This window comes from Coregonus lavaretus (assembly GCF_964263955.1).
Source record: "Coregonus lavaretus genome assembly, chromosome: 18".
Lineage (NCBI taxonomy): Eukaryota > Metazoa > Chordata > Actinopteri > Salmoniformes > Salmonidae > Coregonus > Coregonus lavaretus.
The window spans coordinates 3606657-3622232 of record NC_140005.1 but is presented as its reverse complement, the minus strand read 5'-3'; the positions used below and the strand labels follow the sequence as shown (position 1 = coordinate 3622232).

General features: G+C 47.6%; 1 protein-coding gene across 1 annotated transcript; it reads right to left on the bottom strand.

Moving 5' to 3' along the window:
• Positions 1-733: 733 nt before the first annotated feature.
• LOC311145290 (son of sevenless homolog 2-like) lies at positions 734-15357 on the bottom strand (the record flags this gene model as incomplete). The annotated part of the gene is made up of 9 exons (XM_084181524.1): positions 734-4113; positions 8332-8435; positions 9338-9379; positions 9923-10181; positions 10436-10552; positions 12134-12306; positions 12563-12680; positions 13551-13713; positions 15341-15357. 9 exons carry the CDS (start codon positions 15355-15357, stop codon positions 3616-3618), a joined length of 1491 nt encoding a protein of 496 aa, XP_084037650.1. The 3' UTR covers positions 734-3615.
• Between the last annotated feature and the right edge of the window lie 219 nt (positions 15358-15576).

Genomic DNA, 15576 nt, shown 5'->3' with positions numbered 1-15576 from the left:
GACCTATCAGAAGGCATCATTAGTTAGGAGGAGGTACTACAAAGGAATCAGACCTATCAGAAGGCATCATTAGTTAGGAGGAGGTACTACAAAGGAATCAGACCTATCAGAAGGCATCATTAGTTAGGAGGAGGTACTACAAAGGAAACAGACCTATCAGAAGGCATCATTAGTTAGGAGGAGGTACTACAAAGGAAACAGACCTATCAGAAGACATCATTAGTTAGGAGGAGGTACTACAAAGGAAACAGACCTATCAGAAGGCATCATTAGTTAGGAGGAGGTACTACAAAGGAAACAGACCTATCAGAAGACATCATTAGTTAGGAGGAGGTACTACAAAGGAAACAGACCTATCAGAAGGCATCATTAGTTAGGAGGAGGTACTACAAAGGAAACAGACCTATCAGAAGACATCATTAGTTAGGAGGAGGTACTACAAAGGAAGCAGAGCACAGTTCTAAGTGGTGTGACAGCACCAGCAGATCTGGAACTCAGCCGAGGGAGACGTGGCTTTCCTCCGTTTCATTCCCAGGGTCTACATTCTAGCCTGGGGGATTGTCTGTAAAGTAAGTAAGTAAGTTAGCGACACAATGACCCGTTTTATCTGACCGTAGCAACATTGGATTGTTAGGCGACGTTTAGTTAGTGGATAGATACGTGTTATATAAACGGTGTCCACAAACCTTTGTAGTGTACATCTTTTGTTCGAAGCATTACATAGCCAACCGTATTCATTTTTTCTTATCAGTTTTTTAATAGCATTTTAGACACTTTTTGCTGTAACGAAAACTAAATAAAAGGCACATCTGATGCATGTTATTTCAGTATTTTAAAATGAAATTGAGTTTTTGAGAGGAGTGAGAAGGACAAGGACTCCTGGCTAGTAGAGGCTCCTCTCTATGGGGGGTCCAGATATTTGAAACAGCCACTGTTCCCAGCTTGTCCACTAGGGGAGCTGTGGAGCTGTTTGTCCTCCTGTCCACTAGGGGAGCTGTGGAGCTGTTTGTCCTCCTGTCCACTAGGGGAGCTGTGGAGCTGTTTGTCCTCCTGTCCACTAGGGGAGCTGTGGAGCTGTTTGTCCTCCTGTCCACTAGGGGAGCTGTGGAGCTGTTTGTCCTCCTGTCCACTAGGGGAGCTGTGGAGCAGTTTGTCCTCCTGTCCACTAGGGGAGCTGTGGAGCTGTTTGTCCTCCTGTCCACTAGGGGAGCTGTGGAGCTGTTTGTCCTTCTATCCACTAGGGGAGCTGTTTGTCCTATCCACTAGGGGAGCTGTGGAGCAGTCCCCAGTTTGTCCACTAGAGGAGCCAACTGTCCATTTGGCCCAGGCTTTGGTGGGGTTGCTGCGTATGACGTGTCCAGTGCTGAATTTCCATACCAACCCAGCAGGCTGGTACAGTCCTGGGGATGATGCTATTAGGGCTGCAGATAGTGTTAGACATACAGACAGCAGCACACACCTTTAACAGGCGCTTAGTTTGGGTTAAGACATCTTGGCTTTCAGCCAGCCTGGGTGTTTGGGTTAAGACATCATCTTGGCTTTCAGCTAGCCTGGGTGTTTGGGTTAAGACATCATCTTGGCTTTCAGCTAGCCTGGGTGCCACAAGAGACAATGGAGAAGGCAAAAGGCCAAACAGATCTGGGACCAGCCTAGCTTTAAAGGGAGCATGCTAGTAGATACCCATAGACTTCCAGTCATTGCTCTTTAACGCTAGTTAGCATTAGCTCACGAAAACAACCTCTTAATTCCTTCATGCTGGACACAGAGACGTATCCACAAGTTCATCAGACTCCGGGGAATTAGATTGTCAAAAATCCCCAAGTATCCCTTTAAGGAGCTGGAGAGAGAGAGATGTCTGTCTGCTACGGTTCCCACCTCCCTGGCCGAGAAAGAGACATCCCAAAGTATCCCTTTAAGGAGCTGGAGAGAGAGAGATGTCTGTCTGCTACGGTTCCCACCTCCCTGGCCGAGAAAGAGACATCTCAAAGCTGTTGTCACCCCTCCTAGTCTTCTTCCTAGATCTGGGCTTTGTCCACACATAGAGACAGACGGAGGACTGTGACATCACGGGCAGCGCCATCGAGGCTACAACCCACGGGGAATACCCACCCAGTTGGCTACTTTGACTACTTTAAAATGGTGGAAGCATGGAGGAAGCTCTCAATGGCGCTGCCCAGGCTAAAACGGCATTTTGGCCGCTAGAGGCCTCTATCGTTTTCTATGGTCCAGAAACAGACAGACAAGACTTCCTCCATCACATGGCTAGACATCACTGCTGCGTGCTCAATGTGCAAGTGGACCTACATACACTACACTCTCCGTCCGTCCGTCCTCCTGTCTGTCCGTCCGTCCATCCGTCTGTCTCTCTCCCTCATTCTGAATGGCTCCCTGCCTCAGGTTAGAGGTCAGCGCTGGGGGATTAAAGGCTAACATCTGAAGTATAGGGTGATCCTACGACCCCCAAGGATTGTGTAGCTACAAACAGGGGTTTATTCGTTAGTCACACAACGTAGCAAAACGTTTTTTTTTTTGCACCATAGCAAAATAAAATGTTGCAAAAACACCTTTCAGTCAGTTCTGAATGAATTAAATATAATTTGCATCCATTTTAGTCATACCGCTGCATCAAATAAGACTTTGGATTCTTAAGTTTGAGTTAATAGAGAAAACCACAACACAATGGGAGGAGTTGAGGGGCCTCAGAGGATTCTGGAACACTCGGCTCAGGCTTCCTCCAGACAGAACCACAGGAAGAGCAAATTGATAAGTTTGATAATAAAAGAGCAGTGAGGTCTGAACAGGTCCAGTGACGTCTGTCTGTCTGTCTGTCTGTCTGTCTGTCTGTCTGTCTGTCTGCGAGCCACAGGACAGGAGGACTGACTCCTGGGTGGGTGGGTGGGTGAGTGAGTGAATGCTGCTCCTAGCACTACAGTGTGCCAATGCAACAATGGAACCACAAACACACCGAGCATGGGGCTACCACACTGGACCAGGACAGGCTGGAGAGCCCAGAGCCCAGGCCCAGCCACCTCTCTCGTTTCTGGGTAAAAACCATAAAAGACTCGTCAGGGTAGGAGGAGGACAACGGCCAGAGCATGGCTTGCTGTCCTGTCCACTCTAGCACAGAGTGGGATGTCTGTACCAAGAAAGAAACACAGTGACAAGTATTGTGCTGTGTACAGGTATGTGGCGTGTTCACACACACACACACACACACACAGAGAGAGAGACGAGGAGTTTGAATCAGTGTCTTGGGGCTACTTGTTCATTGGCTGGCACACTGGTGTGGATTTTCGATTGGCACAGAGGGCTTGAAATGAAGGCGGAGCTACTGATCCCCTGAGAGGCGTGGCGTGGTAGGAGATGAGTGGGCGGGGTTTGGAGTGTGGTTGGAAACAAAGTCTTCTTTACGATCAGTAGCTTTAATCATGATTAGTTTGTTCGTTTTTTATCCGCTCCAGGTCATCAGGTCATAGTTCATAGTTCATAGTTTGATGCAGGACATCAGTTCATAGTTTGATGCAGGACATAGTTTGTTTGCAGTTTTGTATTGTGTGGAGCAACTCAAAGGCTTCCATGTTGACAACAAAAACAACAGAAGAAGCAGAAGGCTCCTCATTGGCTAGTGTCCGTGTTCTCCACCAATGAGAGGCTCTGTAACAGGGGCGGCAACAGCTCCCTCTTGTAGGTCTTTGGGGGGAGTTTGGGGAGCTGGGGGGAGGAGTTGGAGTTGTGGCGGGGGGGCACGGGGGGTGCCATGACGGGCAGCGGGAGCGGGCAGAGACTGTTCTGACTGGAGCTGAGGGGGCAGCTCCGTCGGGGGACGCGGGGAGAGGGCGTGCCTGGGGGCGTGCCGGGGGAGGACGGGGAGCTGCCAAAGTCCCAGTGGAAGCGTCCGACCGGGGAAGGTTGGAGGTTCAGGGGGTAGTTGATGAAGATCTCTGGGGGTCTCTGGGGGACGGATGGAGGGGTGTCTGGCTGGGGGTCCCGTGGAGGTGGTGGTGGGGGGCTGGGGAGGGGGCCGTCGCAGACCGGGGCGCGGGGCTGGATCCTGGGGAGAGGAGGGGGCAGCCTGGGGGGGATGGCTGGAGGACTGTCAGACCTGGAACTCAACTAGAACACACAGGGGTCACAGTTAGATAAACTCACAGAGAAACATAATTAAAACAAACAGTAGGTGTTATTGTTGATAAGCAGTCAGACTAAACTCACAGAGAAACATATTTCACAAGAATTCAATAACAATATTTCACAACAATAAACGGTGTGTGTGTGTTACCAAGAGCATCCTTCCTATTTCACAAGAACACAAAACTTGAAATGCCACAAGCACTAAGGAGGACATTGTATGCATGCATGTGTGTGTCAGGGTTTCCTTTAGCTGGTAATAGCCAGCTTTTAGCCAATTTCAAAAAATGAAAAGCCGATAAATAAATTGTCCGGGGGAAAAAAAGATCCCCATTGCAAAATAATGAGCTACTATTTTTATTTCTCAACTGGTAATTGAAGCGCGTCCCATTAGGCAACTAGGCAGGCTTCATCGACGGGGCTGTAGTGGAACAGGTTGAGAGCTTCAGGTTCCTTGGTGTCCACATCACCAACAAACTATCTTGGTCCAAACACACCAAGACAGTCATGAAGAGGGCACGACAAAGCCTATTCCCCCTCAGGAGACTGAAAAGATTTGGCATGGGTCCTCAGATCCTCAAAAAGTTATACAGCTGCACCATCGAGAGCATCCTGACTGGCTGCATCACCGCCTGGTATGGCAACTGCTCGGCCTCCGACCGTAAGGCGCTACAGATGGTAGTGCGTACGGCCCAGTACATCACTGGGGCCAAGCTTCCTGCAATCCAGGACCTCTATACTAGGTGGTGTCAGAGGAAGGCCCTAAAAATTGCCAAAGACTCCAGCCACCCTAGTCATAGACCGTTCTCTCTGCTACCACACGGCAAGCGGTACCGGAGCACCAAATCTAGGTCCAAAAGGCTTCTTAACAGCTTCTACCCCAAAGCCATAAGACTCCTGAACAGCTAATCAAATGGCCACCCGGACTATTTGCATTGACCCCCCCCCCCCCCCCCCCCTTTTATTTAACGCTGCTGCTACTCACTGTTTATTATCTATTATCTATGCATAGTCACTTTACCCTTACCTACATGTACACTACCAGTCAAAAGTTTGGACACACCTACTCATTCAAGGGTTTTTCTTTATTTTTACTATTTTCTACATTGTAGAATAATAGTGAAGACATCAAAACTATGAAATAACACATAAAGAATCATGTAGTAACCAAAAAAGTGTTAAACAATTCCAAATATATGTTATATTTGAGATTCTTCAAATAGCCACCCTTTGCCTCGATGACAGCTTTGCACACTCTTGGCATTCTCTCAACCAGCTTCATGAGGTAGTCACCTGGAATGCATTTCAATTAACAGGTGTGCCTTCTTAAAAGTTAATTTGTGGAATTACTTTCCTTCTTAATGCGTTTGAGCCAATCAGTTGTGTTGTGACAAGGTAGGGGTGGTATACAGAAGATAGCCCTATTTGGTAAAAGACCAAGTCCATATTATGGCAAGAATAGCTCAAATAAGCAAAGAGAAATGACAGTCCATCATTCCTTTAAGACATGAAGGTCAGTCAATACGGAACATTTCAACTTCGAAAGTTTCTTCAAGTGCAGTCGCAAAAACCATCAAGCGCTATGATGAAACTGGCTCTCATGAGGACTGCCACAGGAATGGAAGACCCAGAGTTACCTCTGCTGCAGAGGATAAGTTCATTAGAGTTACCAGCCTCAGAAATTGCAGCCCAAATAAATGCTTCACAGAGTTCAAGTCACAGACACATCTCAACATCAACTGTTCAGAGGAGACTGTGTGAATCAGGCCTTCATGGTCGAAATGCTGCAAAGAAACCACTACTAAAGGACACCAATAAGAAGAAGAGACTTGCTTGGGCCAAGAAACACAAGCAATGGACCAATTTGTCATTTGGTCAGGAGTCCAAAAGTGCGATTTTTGGTTGCAACCGCTGTGTCTTTGTGAGACGCAGAGTAGGTGAACGGATGATCTCCGCATGTGTTGTTCCCACCGTGAAGCATGGAGGAGGAGCTGTGATGGTGTGGGGGTGCTTTGCTGGTGACACTGTCTGTGATTGATTTAGAATTCAAGGGACACTTAACCAGCATGGCTACCACAGCATTCTGCAGCGATACGCCATCCCATCTGGTTTGGGCTTAGTGGGACAATCATTTGGTTTTCAACAGGACAATGACCCAACACACCTCCAGGCTGTGTAAGGGCTATTTTACCAAGATGGAGAGTGATGGAGTGCTGCATCAGATGACCTGGCCTCCACAATCCCCCGACCTCAACCCAATTGAGATGGTTTGGGATGAGTCGGATGGCAGAGTGAAGGAAAAGCAGCCAACAAGTGCTCAGCATATGTGGGAAGTCCTTCAAGACATTTGGAAAACCATTCCAGGTGAAGCTGGTTGAGAGAATGCCTAGTGTGTGCAAAGCTGTCATCAAGGCAAAGGGTGATTCCATATGTGTTATTTCATAGTTTTGATGTCTTCACTATTATTTTACAATGTAGAAAATAGTAAAAATAAAGAAAAACCCTTGAATGAGTAGGTGTCTCCAAACTTTTGACTGGTACTGTACATATTACCTCAATTACCTCGACTAACCTGTACCCCCGCACACTGACTCTGTACTTATTTTTATTTATTTTTTGTCATTTAGCAGACGCTCTTATCCAGAGCGACTTACAGGAGCAATTAGGGTTAAGTGCCTTGCTCAAGGGCACACCGACAGATTTTTCACCTAGTTGGCTCAGGGATTAGAACCAGCGACCTTTCGGTTACTGGCACAACGCTCTTAACCACTAAGCTACCTGCCGCCCACCTGTATATAGCCTCGTTATTGTTATTTTATTGTTGCTCTTTTATTTTTTTACTTTAGTTTATTTAGTAAATATTTATCTTAACTCTTATTTTACTTAAAAGTGCATTGTTGGTTAAGGGCTTGTATTCGGCGCAAGTGACAAATAATTTGATTTGATTTAGATTTGATTTAGCGTAGGCTATAGGCTATTTCAGATAGCCCACATTTCTTCTCCTTTCTTTGCACACGAAAATGTTGGCCTTTTTATAAACACATTTCATGCAATTCTACTACACTTTATATGACTGGAGACATTAGTGGAATATTTTTTTAATACAACAAAAATTACAGGGTAGCCTACTCTGCTGCCACTGACAAACAGATCAATAAAAACGACGTTGTCTGATCCATATAATCGGCCTAGGAGAAGGGGGGACACAAATACAATATGACGTCCATAGGAGGAAATGATTGTCCAAAAACAAAGTGGCACTGACCCAATGACACAGTGAATATGCACACTCACCGGGGATATGGCCGATGTTCTACGCTGGTGCCAATAAGACTTTTCACTCAATTAAGTTGAGAATTGTGATAACTTAAAGACAGACTGGAGTCATTTCATTGTCTTCTCTTTACAGCAATAGCCAACTGTTTTCCTAACTGTTTTTCCGCGATTGTATTTTTAAATATTGCCTGGCTGGGTCTCTCCGCTTTTCACTGACATCATCTATTTGGTATTTGCAGCGTGTGATGCCCACATTGCGAGCCCTTCTGACTGTATGCCATTTAAAACAATCCACAGCTTAAAAAAAATAAAATAAGCTAATGATTCTCCGGGGCCAAATAATGCTTTCTGGTGTGGTAACCTATTTTGTATGATTATTTATTTCCGTATATAGACAGGAATAAGCCAATTAGCCTATATCATTTTGGCAATTTAATTAAATGTACTTTAGGGAAAGCTTATCCTAGCCTTATTGACACGCTGCCTATGTATTCTACCATCTTGAAATTGCTCATCGGAATTCGTTAAGAATGGCGCACGCCGTTGCATCCGAGGTGCATGTTCCGTTAAGACGAATGACCATAAACTAAATGTAATGTCTGTCATTCTGAGTACCGTAGGGTGGACACCCTAATCAGGTTATGCAACCAATGCATATGGGTCCGGTACATTTCTTAAAATGTCCGGTAAATTAAAATAATGCCGGTCAAAATGTCCGGTGCCACATTTTCCTAACGGAAACCCTGGTGTGTGTCTGTGTGTGTCTGTGTGTGTCTGTGTGTGTGTCTGTGTGTGTCTGTGTGTGTGTCTGTGTGTGTCTGTGTGTCTGTGTGTGTCTGTGTGTGTCTGTGAGTCTGTGTGTGTCTGTGTGAGTCTGTGTGTGTCTGTGTGTGTGTGTGTGTCTGTGTGTGTGTGTGTGTTTGTAACCTTGGCCTCAGAGAAAGCGTCCTTTCTGCGCGGGGGAAGTGGAGGGGGTTTGAGTAACTCCTCTCCTAGCTGGTGAAGGCTCCCACAAGACACTGACTGGACCTCTACATGGAGAAGGGTACAAGAGTCCAATCAATCAATCAATCAATCAAATGTATTTATAAAGCACTTTTAACACCAGCAGTTCTCATACAGTAGACTGAGGGGGGGGAGGGGGGGGACTCTACACAGCAGGGGGACTCTACACAGCAGGGGGACTCTACACAGCAGGGGGACTCTACACAGCAGGGGGACTCCACACAGCAGGGGGACTCTACACAGCAGGGGGACTCTACACAGCAGGGGGACTCTACACAGCAGGGGGACTCTACACAGCAGGGGGACTCCACACAGCAGGGGGACTCCACACAGCAGGGGGACTCTACACAGCAGGGGGACTCTACACAGCAGGGGGACTCCACACAGCAGGGGGACTCTACACAGCAGGGGGACTCTACACAGCAGGGGGACTCCACACAGCAGGGGGACTCTACACAGCAGGGGGACTCTACACAGCAGGGGGACTCTACACAGCAGGGGCAGCAGGGGGACTCTACACAGCAGGGGGACTCTACACAGCAGGGGGACTCTACACAGCAGGGGGACTCTACACAGCAGGGGGACTCTACACAGCAGGGGGACTCCACACAGCAGGGGCAGCAGGGGGACTCTACACAGCAGGGGGACTCTACACAGCAGGGGGACTCTACACAGCAGGGGGACTCTACACAGCAGGGGGACTCCACACAGCAGGGGGGCCCAGTCTACCAGCATCCTCCATGGGAAGGCTGTTGTTGTTCATCAAGCTAAGGAGCTGTTTCCTAAACACCAGACAGACAGGACAGACCAGACGGGACAGACGGGACAGGACAGACCAGACAGACAGACGGGACAGGACAGACCAGACGGGACAGACGGGACAGGACAGACCAGACACCACATCATACAGAACATCAGTAACACTCACTTGAGGGTGGGAGGAGAACAGGAGCGAATATGGAGTTTCCACCTGATGTAAAATGACCACATAGAGAAGTTGAGACACCTGTAAAATGAGGTTGAATTCTATCTGTTCTTCCAATGTCTCACCAGATATACTGTTCACAGTGTTTCACCAGATATACTGTTCACAGTGTTTCACCAGATATACTGTTCACAGTGTTTCACCAGATATACTGTTCACAGTGTTTCACCAGATATACTGTTCACAGTGTTTCACCAGATATACTGTTCACAGTGTTTCACCAGATATACTGTTCACAGTGTTTCACCAGATATACTGTTCACAGTGTTTCACCAGATATACTGTTCACAGTGTTTCACCAGATATACTGTTCACAGTGTTTCACCAGATATACTGTTCACAGTGTTTCACCAGATATACTGTTCACAGTGTTTCACCAGATATACTGTTCAGTGTATTGAAGTACTGTGTGTATTGATGTACAACTGTGTGTGTGTGCACTTGAACATTGGTGTGTGTGTGTGTGTGTCTGTGTGTGTGTGTGTGTGTGTGTGTGTGTGTGTGTGTGTGTGTCTGCCCCAGTCTCACCGTAGGAGCTGCATAGGTCTTGCTCCATGAAGACACAGCTGAGGTCTGAGCAAGCAGACTGTGGGGGGGTGGGGGTGTTGGGCGAGGTGGGGACTGAGGCTGTGGAGGTCTCAGGCTCCGTCTCAGCGATGCTCCTGAAGGTGATCTTGTGGGGGGGCTCTCTCTCCAGGGGTACGGGGTGGCCCTTCAGGGTCCCTGATGTAGAGGTACGCACCGGCCGGATCCCCGGGGACTTCAGGGGGTACATGGTCTTCCTGGGCTGGAGGAGGGGAAACAGATGAGGGTTAAGGACCTGGTAACTGTTTAGCACTTTGTTAAAAGATAGATGTATTTATGAAGAAAGTATTTTCTGCACAGGGACAGGAGTTTAGGGTGGTGTTTGATTCCATGTCAATTCAGGAAGTAATCTGAAATTCCAATTTAAATGTTTCTCATTGTTTTTCAACTTGCTGCTCCAGTTTTCTGACATAGAACTGATCACCCTGAGGGACGATACATATCAATCAATCTTACGAATCGTGGCGGCTGCTTGCAGTTACGAGGTTCGATCTCCTGAGACTTGTTGAACAGATAGTCAGAGAACTCCTTCTCACCCAGACTGCCCATCGGGTTCAGGTTCTCAAAAAACCTCTGGGAGAAAAACACACACACAATGCAGGCCATCAGATGATTAATACTCCTTCCGAGTGGATAATGGCCAGGAGACCACTGTCATTCTGGTGCAGAGGAGGGAGAGGAAGAGAGATGGAGAGGGAGAGGAAGAGAGATGGAGAGGGAGAGGAAGAGAGATGGAGAGGGAGAGGAAGAGAGATGGAGAGGGAGTAAATAGAGGTTTATCAATACACTGACTGAACGACAGACAGACAGACTGATTGCCCTGCCTTGATGTCCTGCTGGACCTTGATACAATAAGGCTGGTTGATTGCCCTACCTTGATGTCCTGCTGGACCTTGATACAATAAGGCTGGTTGATTGCCCTGCCTTGATGTCCTGCTGGACCTTGAGACAATAAGGCTGGTTGATTGCCCTGCCTTGATGTCCTGCTGGACCTTGAGACAATAAGGCTGGTTGATTGCCCTACCTTGATGTCCTGCTGGACCTTGATACAAAAAGGCTGGTTGATTGCCCTACCTTGATGTCCTGCTGGACCTTGAGACAATAAGGCTGGTTGATTGCCCTACCTTGATGTCCTGCTGGACCTTGAGACAATAAGGCTGGTTGATTACCTTGATGTCCTGCTGGACCTTGAGACAATAAGGCTGGTTGATTGCCCTACCTTGATGTCCTGCTGGACCTTGATACAAAAAGGCTGGTTGATTGCCCTGCCTTGATGTCCTGCTGGACCTTGAGACAATAAGGCTGGTTGATTACCTTGATGTCCTGCTGGACCTTGAGACAATAAGGCTGGTTGATTGCCCTACCTTGATGTCCTGCTGGACCTTGATACAAAAAGGCTGGTTGATTGCCCTACCTTGATGTCCTGCTGGACCTTGAGACAATAAGGCTGGTTGATTGCCCTACCTTGATGTCCTGCTGGACCTTGATACAATAAGGCTGGTTGATTGCCCTACCTTGATGTCCTGCTGGACCTTGAGACAATACGGCTGGTTGATTGCCCTACCTTGATGTCCTGCTGGACCTTGAGACAATAAGGCTGGTTGATTGCCCTACCTTGATGTCCTGCTGGACCTTGATACAATAAGGCTGGTTGATTACCTTGATGTCCTGCTGGACCTTGAGACAGTAAGGCTGGTTGATTACCTTGATGTCCTGCTGGACCTTGAGACAGTAAGGCTGGTTGATTACCTTGATGTCCTGCTGGACCTTGAGACAGTAAGGCTGGTTGATTACCTTGATGTCCTGCTGGACCTTGAGACAGTAAGGCTGGTTGATTACCTTGATGTCCTGCTGGACCTTGAGACAGTAAGGCTGGTTGATTACCTTGATGTCCTGCTGGACCTTGAGACAGTAAGGCTGGTTGATTACCTTGATGTCCTGCTGGACCTTGAGACAGTAAGGCTGGTTGATTACCTTGATGTCCTGCTGGACCTTGAGACAGTAAGGCTGGTTGATTACCTTGATGTCCTGCTGGACCTTGAGACAGTAAGGCTGGTTGATTACCTTGATGTCCTGCTGGACCTTGAGACAGTAAGGCTGGTTGATTACCTTGATGTCCTGCTGGACCTTGAGACAGTAAGGCTGGTTGATTACCTTGATGTCCTGCTGGACCTTGAGACAGTAAGGCTGGTTCTGGTACTGCTGTATCTCTCCTGTGATTTCTGCTACTTTCCTTCTCTTACTGAAGTTGATCAGCTCTTTGCCGTGTCTCTTCAGGAAGTCGGGGTTGCCCTCCTCTGTCTTCAGGATGTTGGTCAAGTAGATCCCTGGGGACAGGGAGGAGAGCGACAGGGTCAAGAGTAGTCCTCGCTAAACCCATCACTCGGTCAACTTTAATACATCCAGTGGCTCGGAGCTCGGTGCTAGCATGACGCTAGCATCACCAGGATTGTGGGCTTCCATTCCCGCACAGGCCACACACACTGAATCGATGTGTCACAGTCAATGCTGACAGTTCTGTAAGTTGCTTTGGATAAAGGTGTCTGTTAAATGACAATTAACACTCTGCCATATAGGTCTTACCAAAGAAAGGCACACAGGGTGGGTTGATGGACTTGAGCTTGGCCAGGTACTTCTTGAAATGGTCCTGGCTCAGTTCCACTGCTTCCTCTAGGATCCGCTTTTTCCTCTCAGGGACTGCCTGAAAGACGAGGACAACACGACACATCTCTCGTTAACGTGCTGCTCAGTAAAAGCATATAGAACAGATCTACCACTTATCAGACTTGTTTTCAATGCGAATGACAGATCTATAAACTAACATTTCTATGTTAATTTGGTCGGGTCGACCCACAAAGCTACATACTGGACCTTGCTGCTCAGTAAAATATTATCTCTGGTCTTAGTGCTCAACAAGTAATATAATAATAATATGTACCATTTAGCAGACGCTTTTAAGCGACTTAGTCATGCGTGCACACATTTTACATATTGGTGGCAAGCGCCATGCTTTAGCGACTAAGCCACACAGGACCAGTTACCAGACAGTACACGTTGCATTCTGGCAGGGTTAGGGTCAATTCTATTTCATATTGCATGAATTGGAATTTCAGTTTACTTCTTGAATGTAAATGGGATTGACCTCAACCTTGCACCCAAAACGATATGAGTCTTGTGAGATATAGATTCCTGTGTATGGCTAAAGGCTTACTGGCCAGGATCTGCTACTAACAGTAATGGTGGTTAAACTGACCACTGTGCGTTCCAAATGGCACCCTTATTCCCTACATAGTGCACTACTTTTGACCTGAAATGGTAAACCTATTGTCTATATAGTGCACTACTTTTATAATAATAATAATAATAATAAATAATAATAATATGCCATTTAGCAGACGCTTTTATCCAAAGCGACTTACAGTCATGCGTGCATACATTTTTGTGTATGGGGTGGTCCCGGGGATCGAACCCACTACCTTGGCGTTACAAGCGCCGTGCTCTACCAGCTGAGCTACAGAGGACCAGAGCCCGGCTATATAGAGAACAGGGTGCAGCGAAGCTGTGTGTTCACCTCAAAGGTGTGATCCAGCCGGTAGACAGGGACAGAGTTGATGGCAGAGACCACCTCCAGAACACCGTTGAAATTGTTGAGCTCCTGAAACACCTGGAGGATCTCAATGACCCGCGTGAACACGGCTACCCTCTCATCCAGGTTCTCTGCTTCCACAATACACCTGATAGAGAGAGAGAGACAGAGTGAGAGAGAGACGGAGACAGAGAGAGAGACAAACAGAGAGAGACGGAGACAGAGACAGAGACTGAGAGACAGATCGAGAGAGCGAGAGAGAGGACAGCGAGAGAGAGAGAGAGACAGTGAGAGAGAGACAGAGCGACACAGAGAGAGAGAGAGAGAGAGAGACAGAGAGAGACAGAGCAAGAGAGACAGAGCGACACAGAGAGAGAGACAGAGCAAAGAGACAGAGCGACACAGAGAGAGAGACAGAGAGAGAGAGACAGAGAGAGAGAGACAGAGAGAGAGACAGAGCGAGAGAGAGAGACAGAGCGAGAGAGAGAGAGAGAGCGAGAGAGACAGAGCGAGAGAGAGAAGAGAGAGCGAGAGAGACAGAGCGAGAGAGAGAGACAGAGCGAGAGAGACAGAGAGAGAGAGACAGAGAGAGAGAGACAGAGAGACAGACAGAGAAGAGAGAGAGAGCGGCGAGAGAGAGAGCGCGAGAGAGAGAGCGACAGAGAGCGAGAGAGACAGAGAGAGAGACAGGAAAGAGAGAGACAGAAAGAGAGAGACAGAGAGACAGAGAGAGAGAGACAGAGAGAGAGAGACAGAGAGAGAGACAGAGAGAGAGAGACAGAGAGAGAGAGACAGAGATAGAGAGAGAGAGAGATAGTGACAGAGACAGAGCGAGAGAGAGAGAGAGAAACAGAGCGAGAGACAGAGAGAGAGTCAGAGAGAGAGAGAGAGAGAGAGAGGGGATCAGAGGCGAGAGAGAGACAGAGCGAGAGGAGAGACAGAGAGAGAGAGACAGAGAGAGAGAGACAGAGCGAGAGAGAGACAGATGAGAGAGAGACAGAGCGAGAGAGACAGAGAGAGAGACAGAGAGAGAGAGACAGAGAGAGAGAGAGAAAGAGAGAGAGATGCTGAGAGAGAGAGCGAGAGAGAGAGAGCGAGACAGAGCGAGAGAGAGAGAGAGAGAGAGAGAGAAAATATCCAAGGCCTGAGGTCATCTGGCTTTGGCCTAAGAGCAGGAACCTGGACTTCACCAAAGAAATCAGAAATACAGACATTGTCATCCTACAAGAAACATGGTATAGAGGAGACGGACCCACTGGTTGCCCTCTAGGTTACAGAGAGCTGGTAGTCCCATCCACCAAACTACCAGGTGTGAAACAGGGAAGGGACTCAGGGGGTATGCTAATTTGGTATAGAGCAGACCTAACTCACTCTATTAAATGAATCAAAACAGGAACATTTACATTTGGCTAGAAATTCAAAAGGAAATTATCTCAACAGAGAAAAATGTACTCCTGTGTGCTACCTATATCCCCCCCACTAGAATCCCCATACTTTAATGAAGATAGCTTCTCCATCCTGGAGGGGGAAATCAATCATTTCCAGACCCAGGGACATGTACTAGTCTGTGGCGACCTAATGCCAGAACTGGACAAGAACCTGACACCCTCAGCACACAGGGGGACAAACACCTACCTGAGGTGACAGCATTCCCTCCCCCATATGCCCCCCTAGGCACAACTACGACAACATAACCAACAAAAACGGGTCAACAACTCCTGCAGCTCTGTCGCACGCTGGGTCTGTACATAGTCAATGGTAGGCTTCGAGGGGACTCCTGAGCAGAATACATGACCACTGTGACTGACCCAAACTTAAGGAAAGCTTTGACTATTTACAGACTCAGTGAGCATAGCCTTGCTATTGAGACAAGGCCGCCGTAGGCAGGACACAATGCCCACAAAATGAGGTGGAAACTGAGCTGCACTTCCTAACCTCCTGCCAAATGTATGACCATATTAGAGACACATATTTCCCTCAGATTACACAAACCCACAAAGAATTAGAAAGC